Source organism: Protopterus annectens, chromosome 5.part0, assembly GCF_019279795.1.
Source record: "Protopterus annectens isolate FY-2018-M chromosome 5.part0, PAN1.0, whole genome shotgun sequence".
In the NCBI taxonomy this organism is placed as follows: Eukaryota; Metazoa; Chordata; order Ceratodontiformes; family Protopteridae; genus Protopterus; species Protopterus annectens.
In genome coordinates this window covers 1180178972-1180200611 of record NC_056735.1, presented here as the reverse complement: position 1 = coordinate 1180200611, position 21640 = coordinate 1180178972, and the positions used below count along the sequence as shown (strand labels likewise).

Here is a 21640-nt window from a genome sequence, read left to right as displayed (position 1 = left end):
TTTATTTAACATCTTAAAGAGACAGAGACCAAAGTACAAATAATGAAATAACCAGTTAAAACCAAAATACAACTATATATAGAATATTATAAATATTTTAAATGTTTTACATACTTTTCTGCACTCTTAACCTCCTAGCTTTAAAAAAAAAACATCTCTTCTTAGAAACAAAGGATACTAGTGAAAAAAATGACAGACTATGCTTAAAAGCATGGCCTTATGTGTACACTGTCCTGAAAATGCAAAAATATTCTCATTGCTCACGTAGATTGCTTACCACAAGTAGGTAAAGTTTATGCAAAGGTAAGAAAATGCGATTCACTGACACCTATGGTCACAATGAGAAAGACTTCATTATCACCTCACTAGTGTATCTTTGAATCACTCTTGTTTAATAGTCAGAATGGATGGTTATAGGGTGTTGCTTAGTGACCCAATCGTTGCAATGGCAAATGCACCCTCCCTGACACTCTCTCTTGCACACACACACACACACATATCTATCTATATATATATATATATATATATATATATATATATATATGTATATGAGTCCCCTTCAGATGACTGAACTTTTAAAAGCTCGACTTTCATATGGCTGAGACCATATAATCGAACTTTTAAAACTTTGAATGGTCTGAATGGAGAACTCCATACAGAACGGAATGGGAAGATTTTCCTTTTCCACAATATAGTGCGATCTCAGAGTTGGTATATTTAAATAGTGGGGGGTGTGGGGGTGCATCCCCCCACAGGGGGGGTGCAGGGGGGCTTGCCCCCCTGCTAGAAATGTTTATTTTATTTTTTTTTTTTGTACATGTTCAGATTTGTAAATATTCGATCATATGGTCTCAGCCATATGAAAGTCAAGCATTTGAAAGTTCAATCAAGTAGAGTAGACCCATATATATATATATATATATATATATATATATATACACACACACACATATATATATATATATATATATATATATATATATATATATATATATATGGGTTCATAGGTTAGTACTAAGCTAACTGCCCTTGCAAGCCATTTTAAGCCTAGCCAATTATCCCTTGTGAAACTCAAACCCTGCACCTTGTGTTTGTAAGGCAAACACCTTAGCCATTAAGCCACCCTCCCAACCCCACTAATTGGTTACTTCCTCCCCAGGGAGACACACACACACAGTTGGCAAGTGCAGGATTCAAACCCCTACCTAACTACATTACGATACTACAGCAGTACACATTTACACGACACGCTATACACACACACATACATATATATATATATATATATATATATATATATATATATATATATATATATACATACACACACACACACACACACACACACACACACACACACACACACACATACAGACACACACACACATATTCAGGCATCCGCACACACACACACACACACACACACACACACATGCATACACAAGCGCATGGGAATATATGTGCACTTACACACACACACATCTGTCTAACAGCAGTCAAGCAACCTTCGCTGTTGATTAGTCTCAGGGAAGCACTCATGTCAAAGGAAAAATATACTTTAAAAATGATCAAAACACGGTAGGTTCAGGTTAAGGCACTTTAATCTTGCAGCAAGGAGACAAAAATGTGCTAATACAGAGTTTTGTCTAACCAGAAACAGGAAATACTTTCATTTTTATACATTCTATAACTAGTCATGGCCTACCAAGCTGACGTAACAGATTACTACCTTTCTCATCATCATCTGTTGACCATCATTCCCATGAATTTCTGCTGATTTATCAATTTTTATGTGAAACTTCCTGAGGAAAACAACATGGCCTTGATTACTTCCAGTTAGATACATGTTATGTTACCATTCAAGGTACTATGGCTAATTCAAGCACAATGCTAGCTGTTCATTTCTCTAATAATCCTTTGTCTACTTTATCTCTAAGTTACTGCAGCTGCACATGAGTCTCTCTATGGTCTCAGGCAGATATGTGCCCTCTCAGGAGCTTCTCTCAGGTAGAGGTGTTCTCCAGGCTTTCTTCTTCTTCTCTCCCTCTTCCTCCCTCAGTTAGGGCCTCCTTCTTGCCAAAAAGCTTTTTTTCTAGGCCAAGTTTGCCAGTTTCTGGGGGGCTCTCTCCTAGCATTTTGGGCTCTGTGCCTAAAACATATGCTTAAAATGGCAGAAGATTTGATTACTCATATGTTGTAAGAGTCCTAGGCGCCCGGACCCAAAACTGTCTTCCTCAGAGGGCCTAAAAAAAGCTTCTGTAAAAAAAATGTACCCTCCCTCTGATATAAAGAGGCAAGCTTTGGATAGGTGGGGTAAGAAAGTATATACTTCTTCCACTCTAGCCATGAGGGCATTGAATTGTCAGTTTCATATGCTGAAATATTCTCATGCTTCGAACAGAGCTGATTGTCTAAAATCATTACATTTACAGAATATAGTATTGTTCATTCATTCTTTCCTGACCTAGCAGATAAGCACCTGCTTCTCAAGTACATTTCCAAAAGGCATAAACATGAATATTGCTGTGCTAGCAGTTACTAGGTCAGAGGGCAACTTGCAAGTTCCAGAAAGCATACTGCAGTTTTCAAAAAGCATCTTTTTCAGTCTCGTATGAAACTCAATTTATATATAACACAGTGCATGAAAAATAGAATGAAAAGCGTATTAAATCATTTGATTATTAATTGGCATTAAGCATACAAACATTAATACATATTTTTCTAACATTTCCCTCCTGTTAATACTTTTTAATTGTATTTTCAAAAACGAATAAACGGCTTGCTTCTTTTCCTAACCTCTTCCATTTAGAATTTGCAGTTAAGAAAGTCATTCAGATTAAACTTTTATGAAAGTGTTTCACACTCTAGCAGCTCTTCAAATTCAGTACTTTGATACATAGTCTCAGATACTGATATATCTATGAATTCTTTGATTAATTTCTTCATGCAGGGGATTCCACAACAAACACAAACTCCTATTAGGAGTAATCCTACCCCAGTGGCAATCACTATGTTCATTAGGATGGAACCCCACCCCCCAAAATACATTCTGGAAAAAGTCTGTCAGAGGGTTTGGGCCTGGTTTGGTCATGGCCGACACTTGCTGAATCACCTCGAGATGATCGTTAATCTCATGCTGACGATCAGGAATAAACGCACAGCATTCTTCTTTGATTAAAGCTCATGTCCCACCCCACGCCGCTAGGGTGAAGTCAAGAGCAATTCGGTTTTGGAGTACTACAGTTCTCATGGCATTAAGTTCATCAGTTATCAGTTCAAGAGCAGAAAAAGTCGCATTACTCATTACTTCGAGAAGTTTTGACAGTTTTTGCAGCTTCCATATCGATTTAACTGCACCATATGCAGGTAATATACCTGCCCAGGATATGACAGCATCACTCAAGTCCATGTGCACAAGTTTGGTTCCCACATTACGATGGTCTTTCCAGCCCACTTCGATCTGTCCCACTGGATTCTCAGGTTTCTTGACAGTCTTTTTGGTCACATCTCAGGTATTTTGAATATTTCTCTGAGGCAAAACTGCAGTATGTTGGATGGCCGGGACCAGGTACCCCAAAAAACAACTGCCAGACCAGTTCTCAGGTAACCATTTATATGCTTTTTTACTACACACGAAATATCAGTCCTCTACTTTAGTTGTTACTTTATTACGAAATGACTGCCCTGCATGAAACATTTTCCTATCTATTACAGATAACTGTTTAAAAAGTATAGGATTACATTGTACCTGATCAAGAGTCTTATGCATAGATTTCAAAAATGAGTCATAATCTGTACTACAAGATCCACCTAAATCGTTTGGTTTTCTATAACATTTATACTGTACTGTGACATTACACTTACTCCATCCCACTTGGATGATGTCATTTTTGTAAAAGCATACAATTCCTTTTTGTGTTACAGGCAAATACAGTGCTACCTTATCATGTGCTTTAATATCAACTGTGTCAAAAAACAGATTTTCCCAGGTCTCATTGACCCCTAGGGGGATAGCAGCCATCAATAAACCCCGTAAGCTGTTGGTATGGGCGTACAGACCCAGCAGTTTGAAACATTAAAAGTCTCAGCATACACACATGTAATTGCCTGATAAGTGTTGAAGTTCGGATGCCAGTCTATGTTAGGTTCATTACGTCTAATCAGTTCAACTTTTGTGGCAGGAAAAAGGAGTGGCCGCAACAAAAAGAACAGGGTATGCTTTGCAAGGCTTTTTCCTCTTCTTCCAATAAGAGTAATACTCAGCTATTCTCACTAGCCTGTGAGTGCACAGCTGGGTGTGTCTGTGTTATCCAGTTCAATTTCTGTTTCTGTACTCCTTGTTCGGAGAGTTCTAATTCTGTATGCTTTTCCCACCTTGTGACTTTTTCACCTGCCCATTTCAAATCTCTATTCTTAGTTAAGCTAACATGTGGCAATCGATTAGATTTGTAAAGTGCTAAAAATTCCTGGAGCAATGAACAGCTTACTACACAGTTTCCTTCTGTGTCCCAGTACAAATTTCGTAACACTAGTCTGTTTGCGTGGTTCTGAAACAATTCTTGCTCATAATCTTTATCAGGTCCTGGTCTATTACAGTAATATAGAGTACAATGCAACAAATGCTGTTTGTCAGTGTCGAGGGAGGGGGACTTACTGATGGCTGCGTTCATCAGTTCTTCGGTTATTGCCCCTGGACCAGTCATAACTAAGTCCTGGCTGTACCAATAATATGTCTCACCCTCCGGTTGCATTACAAAAGTATCCATTTGTCGCTGTGCTTCCATACCCTGCATGGTTGGAACTACGGCTATACCAAATATCTGCATTAAGTCTCTGTACAAAAGGTTTACTGGGCATTTTGCAGAAACTACAATTTTACTTCTCTGGGTCATCCCTGAAACGGGGTCTGTTATTGCTATGTCATGGGAGAGTGGCTCCCGATACAGCTGTCCATTAGCTGCTTTCACTAGTATATAATCTGGTGATTCTGAATCTTCCGGTAATTTGGAAGGGTGTATCAGGGTCCGTGAAGCCCCTGAGTCACACAAAAATTTGACTTCCCTCCCCTCTACCAGAAGCGTCACTTCCGGTTTTGTATCTGCTAAGTAAAGCTCTAGGCTCAATAAGGCTAAGTCCAAAATTTCATTTTCTTCAATGTCTGCAAATTCATGTACATCCTCTACCCCTTCTGTCACATCCTCTACCCTTGCTATCACATTTGCATTTGTCCTTTCCTGTTTATTGTCATTCAGTGATTCCTGACTATCATATAGTCATTACTCATCTTCCTTATTTTCTGTAGTCACCTTCTTATTTAGCCTGCAATCCCTTGCTAAATGTCCTTTTTTCCCGCATTTAAAACATTCACCTTTTTTCTTTCTTTCTTCAAAATCTTCTGACCGCTTGTCAGATTGTTTATTTCCGTGGGTATTCTTCTTAACCTTTCTCCCAGTTTGTACTACAAATACTTCTGACCCATCTTCTGCCAAAAATACTTGAGTTTTCTTTTTCTTTTTACTATTAAAATGTCTTTCTGCATGTCTAGCATATTCAAGTATGGCCGTACAGACCCAGCAGTTCAAAACATTAAAAGTCTCAGCATACACACGTGTAATTGCCTGATAAGTGTTGAAGTTCGGATGCCAGTCTATGTTTGGTTCATTACGTCTAATCAGTTCAACTTTTGTGGCAGGAAAAAGGAGTGGCCACAACAAAAAGAACAGTGTGATTAGCATAGCTATTAAAATGATCATACAAGTTTTCTGAGGTTGCTCAATGTCTCTATTCACTCTGTACCTGGCCATTATGTTCTCGTTGTACAACAGTAACAACGTTTTTGTCCAATTCAAAGTTCTTAACCAGTTTACAGTGCGTCAAATGAATCCAGGAAGCTCGCTCCGCGATCTTGACTGCAGTGGGTGTCGACAGTAGTACCTGGTACGGTCCTTCCCACTTCGGAGAACTCCAGTTCTTTCGCTTTACAGTCTTCACCCAGACCCAGGTGCCTGGGGCTACTGGTGCTTCCGATTTCGGTTGTTCTTTATATGAAACAGAATTTAACTGCAAAAGTTTGTTATTCAAAAATCGCCTCATATACCCTGCAAGTGAACTGTCAGCCTCTTGCTCTGCAGACATGAGAGGTTTCCACTGAGGTGTATAATATGCCCTCCCAAACAAAGTTTCAAAAGGAGTTAATCCTTTTGCATTTGGAACAGTTCTCATGCTCAACAGTGCTAAAGGCAAATAGTGCACTCAGTTCTTCTGTGTCTCGGTCATCAACTTTCTAAGCTTGTTCTTCAACACCCCATTATGCCTCTCTACTAACCCTGCAGATTGGGGGTGGTAAGCGCAGTGATTTTTTAATGATATTCCAAAATAATGACTAAGTTGCTGTACTGTTTGGTTCATGAAATGTGTACCGTTATCACTATAAATCTTTTCCAGTATGCCAAATCTGGGTATAATTTCTTTAACAAGGACCTTTGCAACAGTAGCTGCATCTGGATTTTTAGTTGGAAAAGCTTCCACCCATTTGGAAAACATATCTATAATGATAAGGCAATACTTCTTATTCTCGCATTTATTCAGTTCTTTGAAATCCATTCAAATAGTATGAAACAGATACGGTGGTGTAGGGAAACTTCCTTGCTTAAGCTTCAATGCCCCTTGTGCATGATGCTTGTTACAAACATGGCATGCTGCACAGAAATGTTTTGTGTAATTTGTAAATCCATAGGTAGTAAACACTCGATTCACTAACTGTACCATCCCCCCTGTTGAGACATGGCTCTGCCCATGGCTCAACAAAGCTGCATATCTAAACAAGTTAGATGGCAAAATTGGTTTCTTCTCCTTGGAGATGTACAGTCCCTTTTCAAGGATTGCTCCTTGTTTTATCCACTTCTGTTTTTCTACATTTGTAGTAAGTGTCTGCATTGTTTTTAACATTTCTAAATCTAAGGTCTCAGAGAGTTGTAATTCCTCACTCAAAAGAAAAGCTTCTGAGGCTGAAGCTGCTTGCTTCGCAGCTGTATCAGCCCGCGCATTACCTTTTGAAATCTTATCCTGTTGCTTGTTATGAGCTACGCATTTGCAAATAGCTACTTTTTGAGGTAAATGAATAGAGTCTAATAGTTCTAAAATGAATTGCGCATGATTAATTGGTTTACCAGTAGATGTTATCATTCCTCTATTTTTCCACTGCTGCGCACAAACATGTGCAGTAGAAAAAGCATACTGACTGTCAGTATAAATGTTCACTTTCTTACCTTTTGCTAAGGTACATGCCCTTGTCAAGGCAATCAACTCTGCCGCTTGTGCAGATAAATTGTGTGGTAAAGATTTTGCTTCTAAAGTTTCAGTATCAGAAACAACTGCATACCCCACTAGGATCTGTCCTGTAGGACCCCTCCTGCATGAGCCTTCCACATAGTATGTCACCTTGGCATCATCCAAGGGAACATCTGTAAGGTCTTGTCTAGGTAACGTCTTTTGCTCAATCTCCTGCAGGCAGCAGTGCGGTTTGCCAACTGCAGGGGTTGGGAGCAAGGTTGACGGATTCAGAGTTGTGCATCATTCAATTGTCATATGGGGTTGGCTCAACAGTATAGTCATACAGGAAAGATGTCTAGCAGGAGAAAGATATGCTACTTTTTCTTGCAGTAAAATAATTGCGACTGCATGAGGTACTCTCAATGTGAGAGGGTGGAATAACACTACTGAGGCCGAAGCCTGCACTGCCATTGCAGCTGCAACTACTGCTTGTACACAGTGGGGCAGGGACCGTGCCCCTGGGTCTAACTGTGATGAATAGTAAGCTATGGGGCGTTGCTTGTCCCCATGCTGCTGTGTCAATACTGATGTCATATAACCCTGCTTACAGTCTACAGTTTGAAAAAATTGCTTATGATAGTTTGGTAATCCTAAAACTAAGGATGATGCTATCAATTGTTTCAGCTTGCAGAAAGCTGCTTCTGCTTCTGGTGTCCATTGTAATAAATCCTGTGCTGCCATCGACTTTTTGAATATGAAATTGGCCAGTGGAGCAGATTCCAAAGCATAATTTGGTATCCAACTCCGACAAAAATTAGTAGTTCCCAGGAAGGACATCATTTCCTTCTTCGTAGTTGGTCTAGGTGCTTGCAGTATTGCTGTCTTTCTATCTTCGTCTAATATTCTACCTTCTTTGGATATTACATATCCCAAGTACTTAACTTTTTTTCTCCAAAATTGTAGTTTGTTCTTGTTCACTTTGTGTCCTTGAGTAGCTAGAAACTTTAATAATGCTATGGTGTCCTCTTTACATTCTTGCTGGGCGGGGGCTGCCAGCAGAATGTCGTCTACATAAAGTAAAATCTGACTACCTCTCAGTGGGATAAATCCCGCCAGGTTGCTTGCCATTTCTTGTGCAAATATTGTTGGACTTTCACAATATCCCTGTGGTAATCTCGTATATGTATACCGCTTTCCCTGAAATGTAAATGCAAACCAATATTGGCTGTCAGGGTGTATCGGTATCGAGAAAAATGCATTACTAATATCTACCACAGAAAAACACTTTTGCTGAGGCTTTAAATCATTCAGTAAGGTGTGCGGGTCTGGCACTGTCGGTGCCCTGGGTATAACTGCATTATTTACAGCTTGTAAATCTTGGACCATCCGCCATTCCCCATTTGCTTTCCTGACAGGAAATAAGAGTGTATTACATGGTGAATCAGAAGATTCTATTAAGACTCCTTCTTTAAGTAAGGCTGCTATTATAGGTTTGATTCCTATCTCTGCATCCTTTCTCAAGGGATACTGCCTTTTCTGGGGTCTAAATGCTGACTTTGGCGTAATAGTAACTGGCCCTGCTGTTCGTACAAGTCCTACATCTGATTTCCCTGTTGACCAGAGAATGTCTGGTATGCTTTGCAAGGCTTTTTCCTCTTCTTCCAATAAGAGTAATACTCAGCTATTCTCACTAGCCTGTGAGTGCACAGCTGGGTGTGTCTGTGTTTTCCAATTCAATTTCTGTTTCTGTACTCCTTGTTCGGAGAGTTCTAATTCTGTCTGCTTTTCCCACCTTGTGACTTTTTCACCTGCCCATTTCAAATCTCTATTCTTAGTTAAGCTAACATGTGGCAATCGATTAGATTTGTAAAGTGCTAAAAATTCCTGGAGCAATGAACAGCTTACTACACTGTTTCCTTCTGTGTCCCAGTACAAATTTCGTAACACTAGTCTGTTTGCGTGGTTCTGAAACAATTCTTGCTCATAATCTTTATCAGGTCCTGGTCTATTACAGTAATATAGAGTACAATGCAACAAATGCTGTTTGTCAATGTCGAGGGAGGAGGACTTACTGATGGCTACGTTCATCAGTTCTTCGGTTATTGCCCCTGGACCAGTCGTAACTAAGTCCTGGCTGTACCAATAATATGTCTCACCCTCTGGTCACATTACAAAAGTATCCATTTGTCGCTGTGCTTCCATACCCTGCATGGTTGGAACTACGGCTATACCAAATATCTGCATTAAGTCTCTGCCCAAAAGGTTTACTGGGCATTTTGCAGAAACTACAATTTTACTTCTCTGGGTCATCCCTGAAACGGGGTCTGTTATTGCTATGTCATGGGAGAGTGGCTCCCGATACAGCTGTCCATTAGCTGCTTTCACTAGTATATAATCTGGTGATTCTGAATCTTCCGGTAATTTGGAAGGGTGTATCAGGGTCCGTGAAGCCCCTGAGTCACACAAAAATTGACTTCCCTCCCCTATACCAGAAGCGTCACTTCCGGTTTTGTATCTGCTAAGTAAAGCTCTAGGCTCAATAAGGCTAAGTCCAAAATTTCATTTTCTTCAATGTCTCCAAATTCATGTACATCCTCTACCCCTTCTGTCACATCCTCTACCCTTGCTATCACATTTGCACTTGGCCTTTCCTGTTTATTGTCATTCAGTGATTCCTGACTATCATATAGTCATTACTCATCTTCCTTATTTTCTGTAGTCACCTTCTTATTTAGCCTGCAATCCCTTGCTAAATGTCCTTTTTTCCCGCATTTAAAACATTCACCTTTTTTCTTTCTTTCTTCAAAATCTTCTGACCGCTTGTCAGATTGTTTATTTCCATAGGTATTCTTCTTACCCTTTCTCCCAGTTTGTACTACAAATACTTCTGACCCATCATCTGCCAAAAATACTTGAGTTTTCTTTTTCTTTTTACTATTAAAATGTCTTTCTGCATGTCTAGCATATTCAAGTAATGGCTGCAGTCTACTTGTACGATGATCTACCATGTGCTTTGTAATAAAGCTGCTAATGGGAGTTATACTACCCTTCAAGAATGCATTCTTTAGCTGTTGTTCATATGGGGAATCTTGTGTCTGGTTTTCTGGTATCTGCATTCTGCAATGGTTATTAAAACATTCCAATAATCTAGCATAATATCTATCAACTGTTTCACCTTCTTGTTGAATGCACTGATTAATATAAGTCCAATCAGCCCTAGGCTTCCATTTTTCAGAGATTCAGTCTGTCAGACCTTTCACTCTGCCATCCAATTCTGCATTAGTATGTGGGAGTGGTCTAAGCTGTGCATCACGGGGATTCCAGTCGCCACTAATCATGTGCCAATCTGGACCTACAATTTGTCTAACTACTTTTTCTACTTCTTCTCCATTCAAATGATAACTTAATCTCATACCCTGTAAGTCTTCTAAAAATTTTCAAAAATTCACTTTTGGATGGGGAATTCCTTCTGTGGCTTTCCAGATATCCTCCGGTGTCCACGGTCTATAAACTAAAAGAGTCGGATCCTGTCCTGCCTGTCCTGCCTGAGGATTTGGTACTTCTATGAGTGGACATATCTCTTCTTCACTCATAGCCTGTGATTTTCTATTTATTTCGCATAATTCTATCTCCCTCCTCAAGTCGCGTGTTCGAGACCTTGTCTCGATAGGATCCCTGACAAACGGTTTTGATGCTGTAGAAACAGCTGGATATAGCGGAGGTGGATCAGCTTGTCTACTCGCTTCATATTCTGGTAAGGGAAGCGGAGGGGGCGAAGGAGGGGCCGTTGCTATTACCAAGTTATTGTCTTCTTTATCTAAGAACATCGTTTTTGAATTCTTTATTTTTTGTTCCCTGCAATTTGCTTCCTCATGCCACCTATGCACCTGAGGGACTCCTAATTGTTGTTGCTTTTTTAATTGACCTTTTGCGTCTGTTTTTAGTTGCCTGACAAGTTTAATAAGTGCGAGTTTATCTAACTTACCATCGAATTTATACTTGTCAACCCATTTTGTATAATACTTAACATTGTCGGCACGCTGTAATTGCATATACTTCGCGTCTTCAGTTAGGGGCGGGTCTTGGGAGCTTTTCGTACACTGATTTCCCATTGTTGCCTTAGCTAAGCTGTAAATTGTTACGTAACCCTTTTTATCACGTGGTACCACAGTTCTATACCTTTTCACAGTTTATCTAGAATAACTGCCTACCTATCCTGTTTCCCTGATCTATGACAAAAACAGTAACCCCTTTTTCTGTCCCTGATCTGCACATACAAATCTTTCTGACAAAAAACAGTTCTGTAATTAGTCCCTGATCTTAAAACAGAAATAAGGTAATTCCTCCTTACTTGACCCTCCGTGAGTTGATCCACCGGATCGTTGACTTGTCCTCCAATCCCAGATCAGAAACAGTGGCTGGCCTCTTTCGAATGACAATTCAGTCGGATGTCTTTCAAAACAGAAGAGCCAATTTGGCCTCTTCTCCGTACAGATGCATGCCACCGGGCCCAATTCTGACCTAGGCCTAGAGCGAGAGGTACTTTCCGGTCCGAAGGACCAAACTGTCAAAGGAAAAATATACTTTAAAAATTATCAAAACATGGTAGGTTCAGATTAAGGCACTTTAATCTTGCAGCAAGGAGACAAGAACGTGCTAATACAGAGTTTTCTCTAACCAGAAACAGGAAATGCTTTCATTTTTATACATTCTATAACTAGTCATGGCCTACCAAGCTGACGTAACAGATTACCACCTTTCTCATCATCATCTGTTGACCATCATTCCCATGAATTTCTGCTGATTTATCAATTTTTATGTGAAACTTCCTGAGGAAAACAACATGGCCTTGATTACTTCCAGTTAGATACATGTTATGTTACCATTCAAGGTACTATGGCTAATTCAAGCACAATGCTAGCAGTTCATTTCTCTAATAATCCTTTGTCTACTTTATCTCTAAGTTACTGCAGCTGCACATGTACTCATGCTTCGAACAGAGCTGATTGTCTAAAATCATTACATTTACAGAATATAGTATTGTTCATTCATTCGTTCCTGACCTAGCAGATAAGCACTTGCTTCTCAAGTACATTTCCAAAAGGCATAAACATGAATATTGCTGTGCTAGCAGTTACTAGGTCAGAGGGCAACTTGCAAGTTTCAGAAAGCATACTGCAGTTTTCAAAAAGCATCTTTTTCAGTCTTGTATGAAACTCAATTTATATATAACACAGTGCATGAAAAATAGAATGAAAAGCGTATTAAATCATTTGATTATTAATTGGCATTAAGCATACACACATTAATACATATTGTTCTAACAACTCACCCATTCATCCATACTTATGCTCCAACACACACACACACACACACACACACACACACACACACACACACACACACAAAACTAGACCCTCAATTGGCTAGCTAATCATCCAGACAGACAGACACAGTCTTTCAAACACACATACACACATTCATTCCTGTACTAACATGCACTCACATGTCCACATAATATAAACACCATCTCATTCCCCACATTGTCTCTGAACTTACCTGCATCGCAACTGCTTCCATAGGAGTGAATGAGTCTTTTAACAATGTTCACTCTTTCCTACAATAGTGAAAAATTTGGTAGCCAAACAGTTCTCTGAATCAGCATAAATCTGGAGGTGTAGGCATTACTGGGGAAGAGTACATGACTTATTAGCATTAGCTGCTTCCACAGTCCTGATGAAGTCCTAACAAGGACAGAATCACTTAACTGGGACAATAAAGTTTTCAATTATACTGGATCATTTGGTCCATATAGCTTGGTTTGGCAGTCTTATTTTAGTTTTAGTATACTTACTGGCTAGCAAGTTCCACTTTTGGTTCACTTCCAGAGATTGCTGTTTTAGCATGGGGCTCGACCAGCGGGAATACCCTCTGCACTGAAGCTTCCACCAGTAGGAAAATTGCAGATGCTTGCCATTGTGGGGAAAATGGCTCTGTTAAGGCTTCCTGCTCAAGGAATGCCTTTCTGAATCCCAGAGAATATTTTAGTAGTACTAGATTAGTTAGTTGCTTGTTGTGTACATCTTCTTCTGTTCTAGGTTGATTCTGTCATTGAATGAATGAATGTGAAACTAAGACCGACAACAAAGTAAATTACCGTAATTTAATTTTAATTTTAATTGTATTTAATGCTGTTACATTTATTAGATAGTGTAAAGTTCACTCATAGACATTATGTATAAATATTACTAAGTGATTACTAGATGTTTTAGTTATTCTTAAATTAACTGCTTGATTGTACCTCACACCCTCGGTTCTGGTTACCCTTCCTTATGCCCACCATTCTTTAAAGTTTCAGAAATGAAAAAGTCTCATTTGTTATTTATTTGAATCAGAAATGTGTTATATTGATTTATCAATTGTCTGTTTTTCCTACTCTTTCTCACATTATTTATACAGAACAAGAAAAAGAAAAAAACTGACTTCATTCCATATCGGGACTCTGTGCTAACTTGGTTACTAAGGGAAAACTTAGGTGAGTGTAGTTATCCTCTCTCTGTTGCTACTTATGCTTTATTGCTGAAGTACTGCCATAATGTGAGCAGGGTGAATATGTCATTTGTATGTGCTTATGGAGAACCTTCTTGCTCAATGCTCAAGATTAAAACCATATTTATACCATTTAGGTAAACTGATTTTGAACAATTGCTGTCAGCACCTATATTTTACTCATTACATTCTTGTTCCTTTTTTAAAATTCTCTTTATTGTTTTATCACATAATAACAACAAGATAAACAACAACCAACATACAGTAACATTCTTATTCTTAACCTGACAGTTATAGAGTTCCTGCAGCCTCAGTATTACTTGGATTTATGAATGGGCATTCAGAACTCATATACTGGGTTAGTAAACTGTGTAAAGTGAGGGAAGATGAAGTGCATTGTAGTAAAACCTGCAGGTAAGTTTTCATGATAAACAAGTATATGCTTTGTGTGCCAGTAAACTCCCAAATTCAGCCTGATGCAAGTCTGTGTCCCATACATTTTAAAAATACTCCCAGGAGATTTGTACAGGTTTAAAAGTTCTTAAGCAAAGATTTCACTGCAATGTTTGGCAAACATTTTGTCCATGAAGGTTAGATTAGTTGAACAATGATCACTGTAATGTGGGAATGTAGTTCCTGCCTTCTACTTCAAGCTTAGTGAAGGTTCCCGGAGAGGAACATCACTCCCATAGATTTCTGCAGCTTTGCTAATGGAGACAGTAGTGACCTCTGTCATCAGTTGTTAAAGTCATTAGATTAGCTTACTGTTTGACCTCTTACCAGCCTATACAGTTTACAGACAACCATGTCAGTAAGTGGCTCTTCTGTACAGAGGTGACCCTTTGACTGATCTAGGTAGTTATAGGTCCATCAGCCTCGTCAGCCTTATATACAAAACCGTGGAATGTATCATAACAGAACTCCTTTATACAGAGATAGGCAACTTAAGTGAACTATTTAACTGAACTAGCCATCACCAAGTTTGTTTTTGTGAAGGGTAAGTTCTGTGTCCTGAGCCTCCTAAACTTCTTTAGAAAGGTTACTGAGGTTGTGGACAGTAGTCACTCTGTGCATGCTGCTTATCTTGATCTGGCCATGGCTTTTGATACTATTTAACATGCTGGAATTATTGAAAAGTTAGACAAACAGTGTAAACTACTACACTGGATTGCAAACTGGCTTCCCAATACATCCGAAGTTGCTGGCATGCTCTCTGAACTTAAACTTGTAGCTAGTGGAGTATGGAAGGGATCAGTGCTGGGTCCTCTCCTGCTTGGAATTTATTTTGCAGACATCTAAGCCAATACATGTGGCTAACCAAGTTTGATGATGACTGCAGACAAGGCACTGTTACCTACTCATGCACTGATACTAACCTGCTCCAACAAAGGCTGGAATACATACTTACCCAGTGTACTGAAGATGTCTAATGCTAAGTGCAAAACATTACCGCATGCAAGGGCGCCCGCAGGCAGGTGCAAGGGGGTGCACTTGCACCCCCCTGGATTTTCTTAATGATATCTGCAAAAGACACTTTTTTCTATTTTATTTCCGCTTACTTTTTTTTTCTGTAAAAGACACTTTTTTCTATTTTATTTCCGCTTACTTTTTTTTTCTGTAAAGCCTGCATTGTTCGTAGAATCGGACTTTTAGGAAGAAATGTTAGCGGAGGTGGTGTGGCAGGCAGTCACATGACACAATGATGCATACTTGATTACTAACGTGACAAGCGTCAAACTCCTCCTTAAACTTTATAACTGGCGACCGCATCATTTTGGAAGACTGCAGGTGGACAGTGGAGAAGACTATCCTTCCTGATTCATGGCTGTGGCTATTCAAAACCATCGTGTGGTGGAAGGACTGGACTGGTGGTGGTGTTGGTACAAGAAGAAGGTAGGTTGGTTGCTCCACTCCTGAGTCGGAGTCCTTTTTTTTCACAGTGACTGAACACTTGGCGGTTGTCGAAAACACAAAAGTGGCGCCGCACTTACTTGAGATGGAGTTTGTGTGAGTGAGTAGTGCTCTGCACCTTCCGTGTATATTTTGTGAATTTTGTAAAAGAAAGAAGTGTTTCAGTATCCTTTCCTCAGACTTAGTTGAACCTCCCCCCTATAGAGCTACCTTTTTCGAGTGTGGAGTGGTTAATGACTGCTCTAATTGCATTACTTAATATAACATACATACTTATTAATTGACTTATAGCTGGTTCTTCATCCTTTTTTCCAAAGATGTGTGATTCATTTCTCAGCTAGCAACAGGACCAAAGTTGCAAATTGCTACGTATGCCTTTGGAGGGTAAAAGGTGCTTCTTCCACCACAGTAACAGAAGCAATGGGGGGGGGGGGACTCTAATTTGTCCTTCTAGAACTTTATTTAAAAGCGTTTGAAGTGCACTCTTAAAGTTAATCAGCCTGGGGAAAAATAAAATGTGTAGATCCAGTCTCCCCTTACTACTTGGTTACAGTTATAGTTAGTGTCTTCACCCAGTATTGGCTTTGTTCAGGTATTTATTGGCTTCATCCAGGTTTTTTGCTAATGTTGAGAGCTATGGTAAGAATTGATTTCACTGAATATGTTTGGGGGCTATATTCTCCCATTACTGGTTTTGTCTGGGTGTTATTTGCTAAGAGGTTGAGAGCTATGGTGAGAACTGAATTCACTGAATGTTTGGTGGTTGTAGTCACCCATTATTGGCTTTGTTCAGGTCTTTTTGTGCTAAGAGGTTGACAGCTGTGCTATGGTGAGAACTGAATTCACTAAATGGTAGCTATTTAAGTTTCAGTCTTCCTCTTTCACAAAACAGTTGATTTGGCGTAGTGGTATGTTGCTCTGACTGTTTTGCACGGGGTCCCCTGGGTTCAAGACGTGGCAGTGAAATGTATGGTGGTAACGCAGCATTTTATTCTAGCAACTTTCAAACATTATACAAGCAATGTTTAAAATGTGTCCCTGGTTTTGTCCCCCAATAAATTTTGGCTTTTTCCAGATTTTTTGTGCTGAAAAGTTCAGAGATACAGCTGAGTGTCGAGTAGATTTTACAAGGAGCCGAGAGCTGCAGGGGAGCAAAAGTTTAGGGCTGCTTGTGTTTAGTCTGCTTGCATTGTTAATAGCACAACAGATAGTGTACTTGCTGAAGGCTGTGGGTTCTACTCCCACAGTAGGTAAATGCATTGCTGATGCTGTATTGTGTTGTAAAGGGGGTGGATGCTGCAGTCTTTTGGCAAAGATAACTAGTAACTATGAACCTGTTAACAGTTTGCTATCCATTCCCTATTGTGGTATTACTAGCTTTTCATTTTTTTATTGCATGCAACAAAAGCAATTTATTCTTCAAGGGTAACAGGCACTTTATTTGTAGATTAAACAATGACATATAAATTGTTTGCTAGCAGCAACCTCTTTATTAGTTACAAATTTTTTCAATGTGGAGTTTACTACTTCAGAGATTGTGTATATTTTTTACTGATACTGGTGGACTTGAGTAGACTTTTATGATGGTAATGTTCTGAATTGGGCAGTTTTGTCATTGGTGGATGCTTTTTGTTTCATTGTTTACTGGAAAAATGTTCAAAACAATAAATTTAAAATGCCCTCTAACAACTGTACTGTATTGTACAAGGAATATAATGTAATACAGTCCGGAAGGTGTATCAAAGAGCACGTGTATGTTATGTTCGAGGGCCTATGATTTTGTAGACAGCCCAGAGTTAATATTTGCCATTGGCAAAATGCACTTTCTCTAAAAGTGGTTTTCAGTGCTGTTTCAATGCATGCGAATTTCAAGAGCAGAGAAGTTTTAATGTTAGTCTATTTTCATTGTGAGACTGCATTGCTTTAACAGATATGTATTAGGGTTTGTGCTGTAAAATGCAAAATAAAACTTTCAAATGAAATCCTAAATCATCGCAGAAGTAAAGCAGTATGCACATTAGTGTTTATGATAAATGGGGCAAAATAACCAAGGAATGGGACATTGGAATGGCTGCAGGGGGGAGGCTCCATTTGACCATGATTTTGTGAGTGGGGTAGCAAGCTCAGACAGCCCCGGTTGAACTATACCTCTCAGTTGTCCATATCTTTGCAGAATGAATAGATATTTGCTGCTTATTTTTGGTTTGTTCCTCAAATTTGTGACTTTCTAGCAAATCATTTAGGAATGAAGCCATTAAATGACAGACATTGAGTTTCAGATGTCATAACCTTCAGAAAAATGCATGCTAATGCAAGACTGTCTTTACGTTTATACAAGAGCAATTTTTAGTAGTGTTTGTATGTTCCCCAATATATTTGGCCTTGTTCAGATTTCCTGCATTAAGAGGTTGAGAGGTGCGTGCAAATCACTTTGTAGATTAGGAATATCCAAACATCTCAATTGTCCCCAATTCTGGCTCAAAATGTTGCTCTCCCTAATAATCCCTCCTCCAAAATGGCAATTTTGGAAGAAAATGTGGAGGGTTTACAATTATATATAACTGTAATGATCACTTATAGATTTCCTTTATTTCAGAAATGCATGTGGATGCTCTTATTTTGTTAGCTGCTTCAAGTTAACTGTTAATATTAAAAGGTGTCCCTTTTTGACAGGTATTTTTGCATCACATTTTGGTCCGTTTTTCATAAAATTGTGGTTTTCTGGCAAATTAGTGGCAAGTCATTAAAGATTGAAGTTAGAAAATAATGGCAGACATTTGAGTTTCAGATTTCATACCCTTCAGAAAATTTGTACTAATGCAAGATCTACCTGTTCTATTTAAGTTATAAGAGCAATATTTAAAAATTGGCCTTATTTTTGGGCTTGTGTCGCACTTCTAGTTCTGTGTATGGCTTTGTCCAGATTTCTTGCTCTGAAGTTGAGAGGTATGAGTGTCAGATCCATCACTGTCAGCCAGAGACATTTCAAATTGTGACATACTTATTGCACCCCACTCCCCATTGTAGTGGCTCTGGATGTGTCCATGGAAGGCAAGGAGCAGTTATGCAGTGTAAGTGTGCAGAGTATTCCCCCATCCAAAGTAGATCACAAATACGACCGTGGCTTTTCATCTGTCCTTGATTTTGCAAAATGTTCTGGTTTTTGTACTGTTGATTTATGCTTCTTATTCTGGAACTGTATGCTGTCACAGTGCCCTGTTTCTCTGTTTAAGTAGCCATGGTTTAATGAACATCAGGTAAGTTTGTCGGAGATTGTAAGATGCAAGTAAGCTTTAGTAAGCTTGTCGGATATTGTAAGATGCAAGTAAGCTTTAGTAAGTATATTGTTAAAGAATTACCAGCATTGAAAGCCTTTTCGTTGTTGCCATGCAGAGAATATTTACATGACTAGATAATGTATAAGCCTTGGGTATTGAAATGCATATGACAGTATTTTATTTATTTTATTTGCAGTTGGTTTGCCAGGATAGTCCATTGGGCCAAATGAACCCGTTTTCAATGGAGTCCTGGGGAGAAAAGCTCCAAAACTAAGTAGGTTATTAATAGATATACAAATTATACAATTACACAGAAGTTAATCATACAAGAAATAACAATTTGCAAATAATACAACAAAAACTAGAGCGAGTACAATCTAGTGATGAAATTAATGGGTAATACAGACTAAAGGGAAATTTAGCACAAAAGCACTGAGAAATAACATATTTGGAAGCATTTCATGACAATATTGAGGAATAATAACATATTAGGAAGCAATGCACAAAAGTACTGAGAAGCAATAACGTATTAGGGAAGCAATACTTGGGAAGTGTGGCCTAGTATATTCTTTCTGATAATTGTAGGAATAATATGTATGAGTTAGGGTGGGTAATTAGGAAAGTTGCAGGAGGAAACAGAGGAAGAAGGAAGATGGAGTTTGCAAGTGTTAATGTGGGGTGGGAGCAAGAGCATTCCCACTGGGATACTAGATGTGAGTGAAGAGATCTTTAAATATAAAATGGTTGGGGTGGTGCGAATGGAAGGTGGTAGGGAGTTCCAAAGGCATGCAAGGCCATAAGACAGAAGATTTTTGCCTGGGGGACGAGTTGGTTTATATACTTCGAATAGATTTTGATTGTTGGACCTTAATACTCTAACAGGAAGGTGCATTTTAAAGGCTGATGAAAGGGAGGGACAAAGGGAGGGGTTGAAAATGAGCTTATGTGCAAGATTTAGTTGAGTATATGTGAGAACTGGGTAGCTCTAGCCATTTTTAGTTTTTGGAGAGAGGAACAGTGGTGGGTGGAGGACTTGTGGTTGGTAGCGAACTTGGCAATTTTGTTGTAGCAAGAGGAAAGTTGTGTTTTTAGAGAGGTCTGTAGATTAGTTAGGAGTGGAGCTCCATAGAGAAGGGAGGGGATAAGAAATGAGGTAGAGGGTCATTTTGGTAGCAGGTGTAAGGTAATGATTTTGTCGGTAAAGCATACCAAGTTTTTGATGGGTTTTCTTGATATTTAACTGTAGGTGGGAGTTGAATTTGAGCTAGTTATCAATTTGGACCCCAAGTAACTTGGTCTCGACACCAGTTCCAGGGGTAGATTATTTTGTCTAGAGATGTGGAATGTGTTTATATTGAAAGAAGTTGCCTTAGAGGGGGTGAATAACATTAATTTGGTTTTAGAGGCATTGAGTGCTAGGTGATTCCTTTTCATCCATTGCTCAGTTGTTGTAAAAGCATCTTGAGTCAGTTTTAGGAGTGAGGGGATAGAGGTGGCAGTGCAGATAATAGCAGAATCATCGGCATATTGGATGATGTCTGAGAATGGGATAGAGTTGTGGAAATTATTTATAAATATATTGAAGAGAAGGGACTCGGTATAGAGCCCTGGGGTACCCCAGTAGGAGTATTTAGAAATGAGGAGGTGGCCTTTTTCCATTTGACTGCTTGAGATCTGTTAGATAAGTAGCTGGAGAACCAGTTCAAGGAGGAGGGAGATAGGTTAAGTTTAGTTAGTAGCAGGCTGTGAGAGAGTGTCAAAGGCCTTAGAGAGGTCGAGTAGTAGGGTAGAAACAATTTGGCCAGAGTCGCGGGCTTTATTTAGTTTCAAGGAAGGAGAGGAGGGCGGTCATAGTGCTATGATGTGGTCTGAATCCATGTGTGGGAGTTAGTAGGTGATTATCTAAGAGATGTGGAAGGAGTTGTAGTTGGATACACTTTTCTAGGAGTTTAGAGATGGGGGACAGAATACCTATGGGGAAATTAGTAACGTTGTTGTTGCCACCTTTATGTAGAGGTATGATAAAGGCCCTTTTCCAGACTTGGGGTACTATACATTCTTGGATAGAGCGGTTGATTAAAATGCTAATAGGGTAAGCGATTGCTTCAGCAGCTTTGCTAAGAAAGTAAGAAGGGATGTTATCAGGAGCATTGGTGCATGGCTTCAGTTTCATAAGGAATTTCTTTATAGTAGAAGTGGGTATAGGTTTAAATGAGAAAAAAGGAGTGTGAAGAGGGAGAATTAGGGGCAGATGAAGCTGATGAAGTAGTAGGAGTAGGAGGAGTGGAGGGATGGGAGTTAGTAGATGGGAATGAGGAAGTAGTAGCAGAGTGGGGTAGAGATGGTTGGGGATGGTAAGGAGTTTTGGAGAATGTAGTGGTGTTAAAGAAAGATGACATTAATTTGGAAATGGATTAAATGAAAAGAGTTAAATTGGGTAGCCAAGTCTTGGTCAGGAGCGTTTGGGTCTGGGGTAGGGGTATCTGGTTTGCTGGGGTTAAGTAGAGTAGAGATACCTTTCCAAAATTTCTGAGGGTTTGATTTTATTATTGTTTTTGAAGTGTGGAAAAGTAGTTTTGTCGGTTCAAGATTATGAGCTTTTTTACCTTATTTCGAAGTATTTTATATTC

General features: G+C 39.2%; 1 protein-coding gene across 18 annotated transcripts in view; it reads left to right on the top strand.

The window, feature by feature from the left end:
* Positions 1 to 21640, top strand: part of KIF1A (kinesin family member 1A) — a 2189582-nt gene that overhangs the window by 934604 nt on the left and 1233338 nt on the right. For all 18 annotated transcript variants that reach the window (XM_044071047.1, XM_044071036.1, XM_044071035.1 and 15 more), the window contains exon 11: positions 13732 to 13807. In XM_044071047.1, the coding sequence (XP_043926982.1) occupies positions 13732 to 13807 (76 nt within the window). The remainder of the gene's footprint in view (positions 1 to 13731; positions 13808 to 21640) is intronic.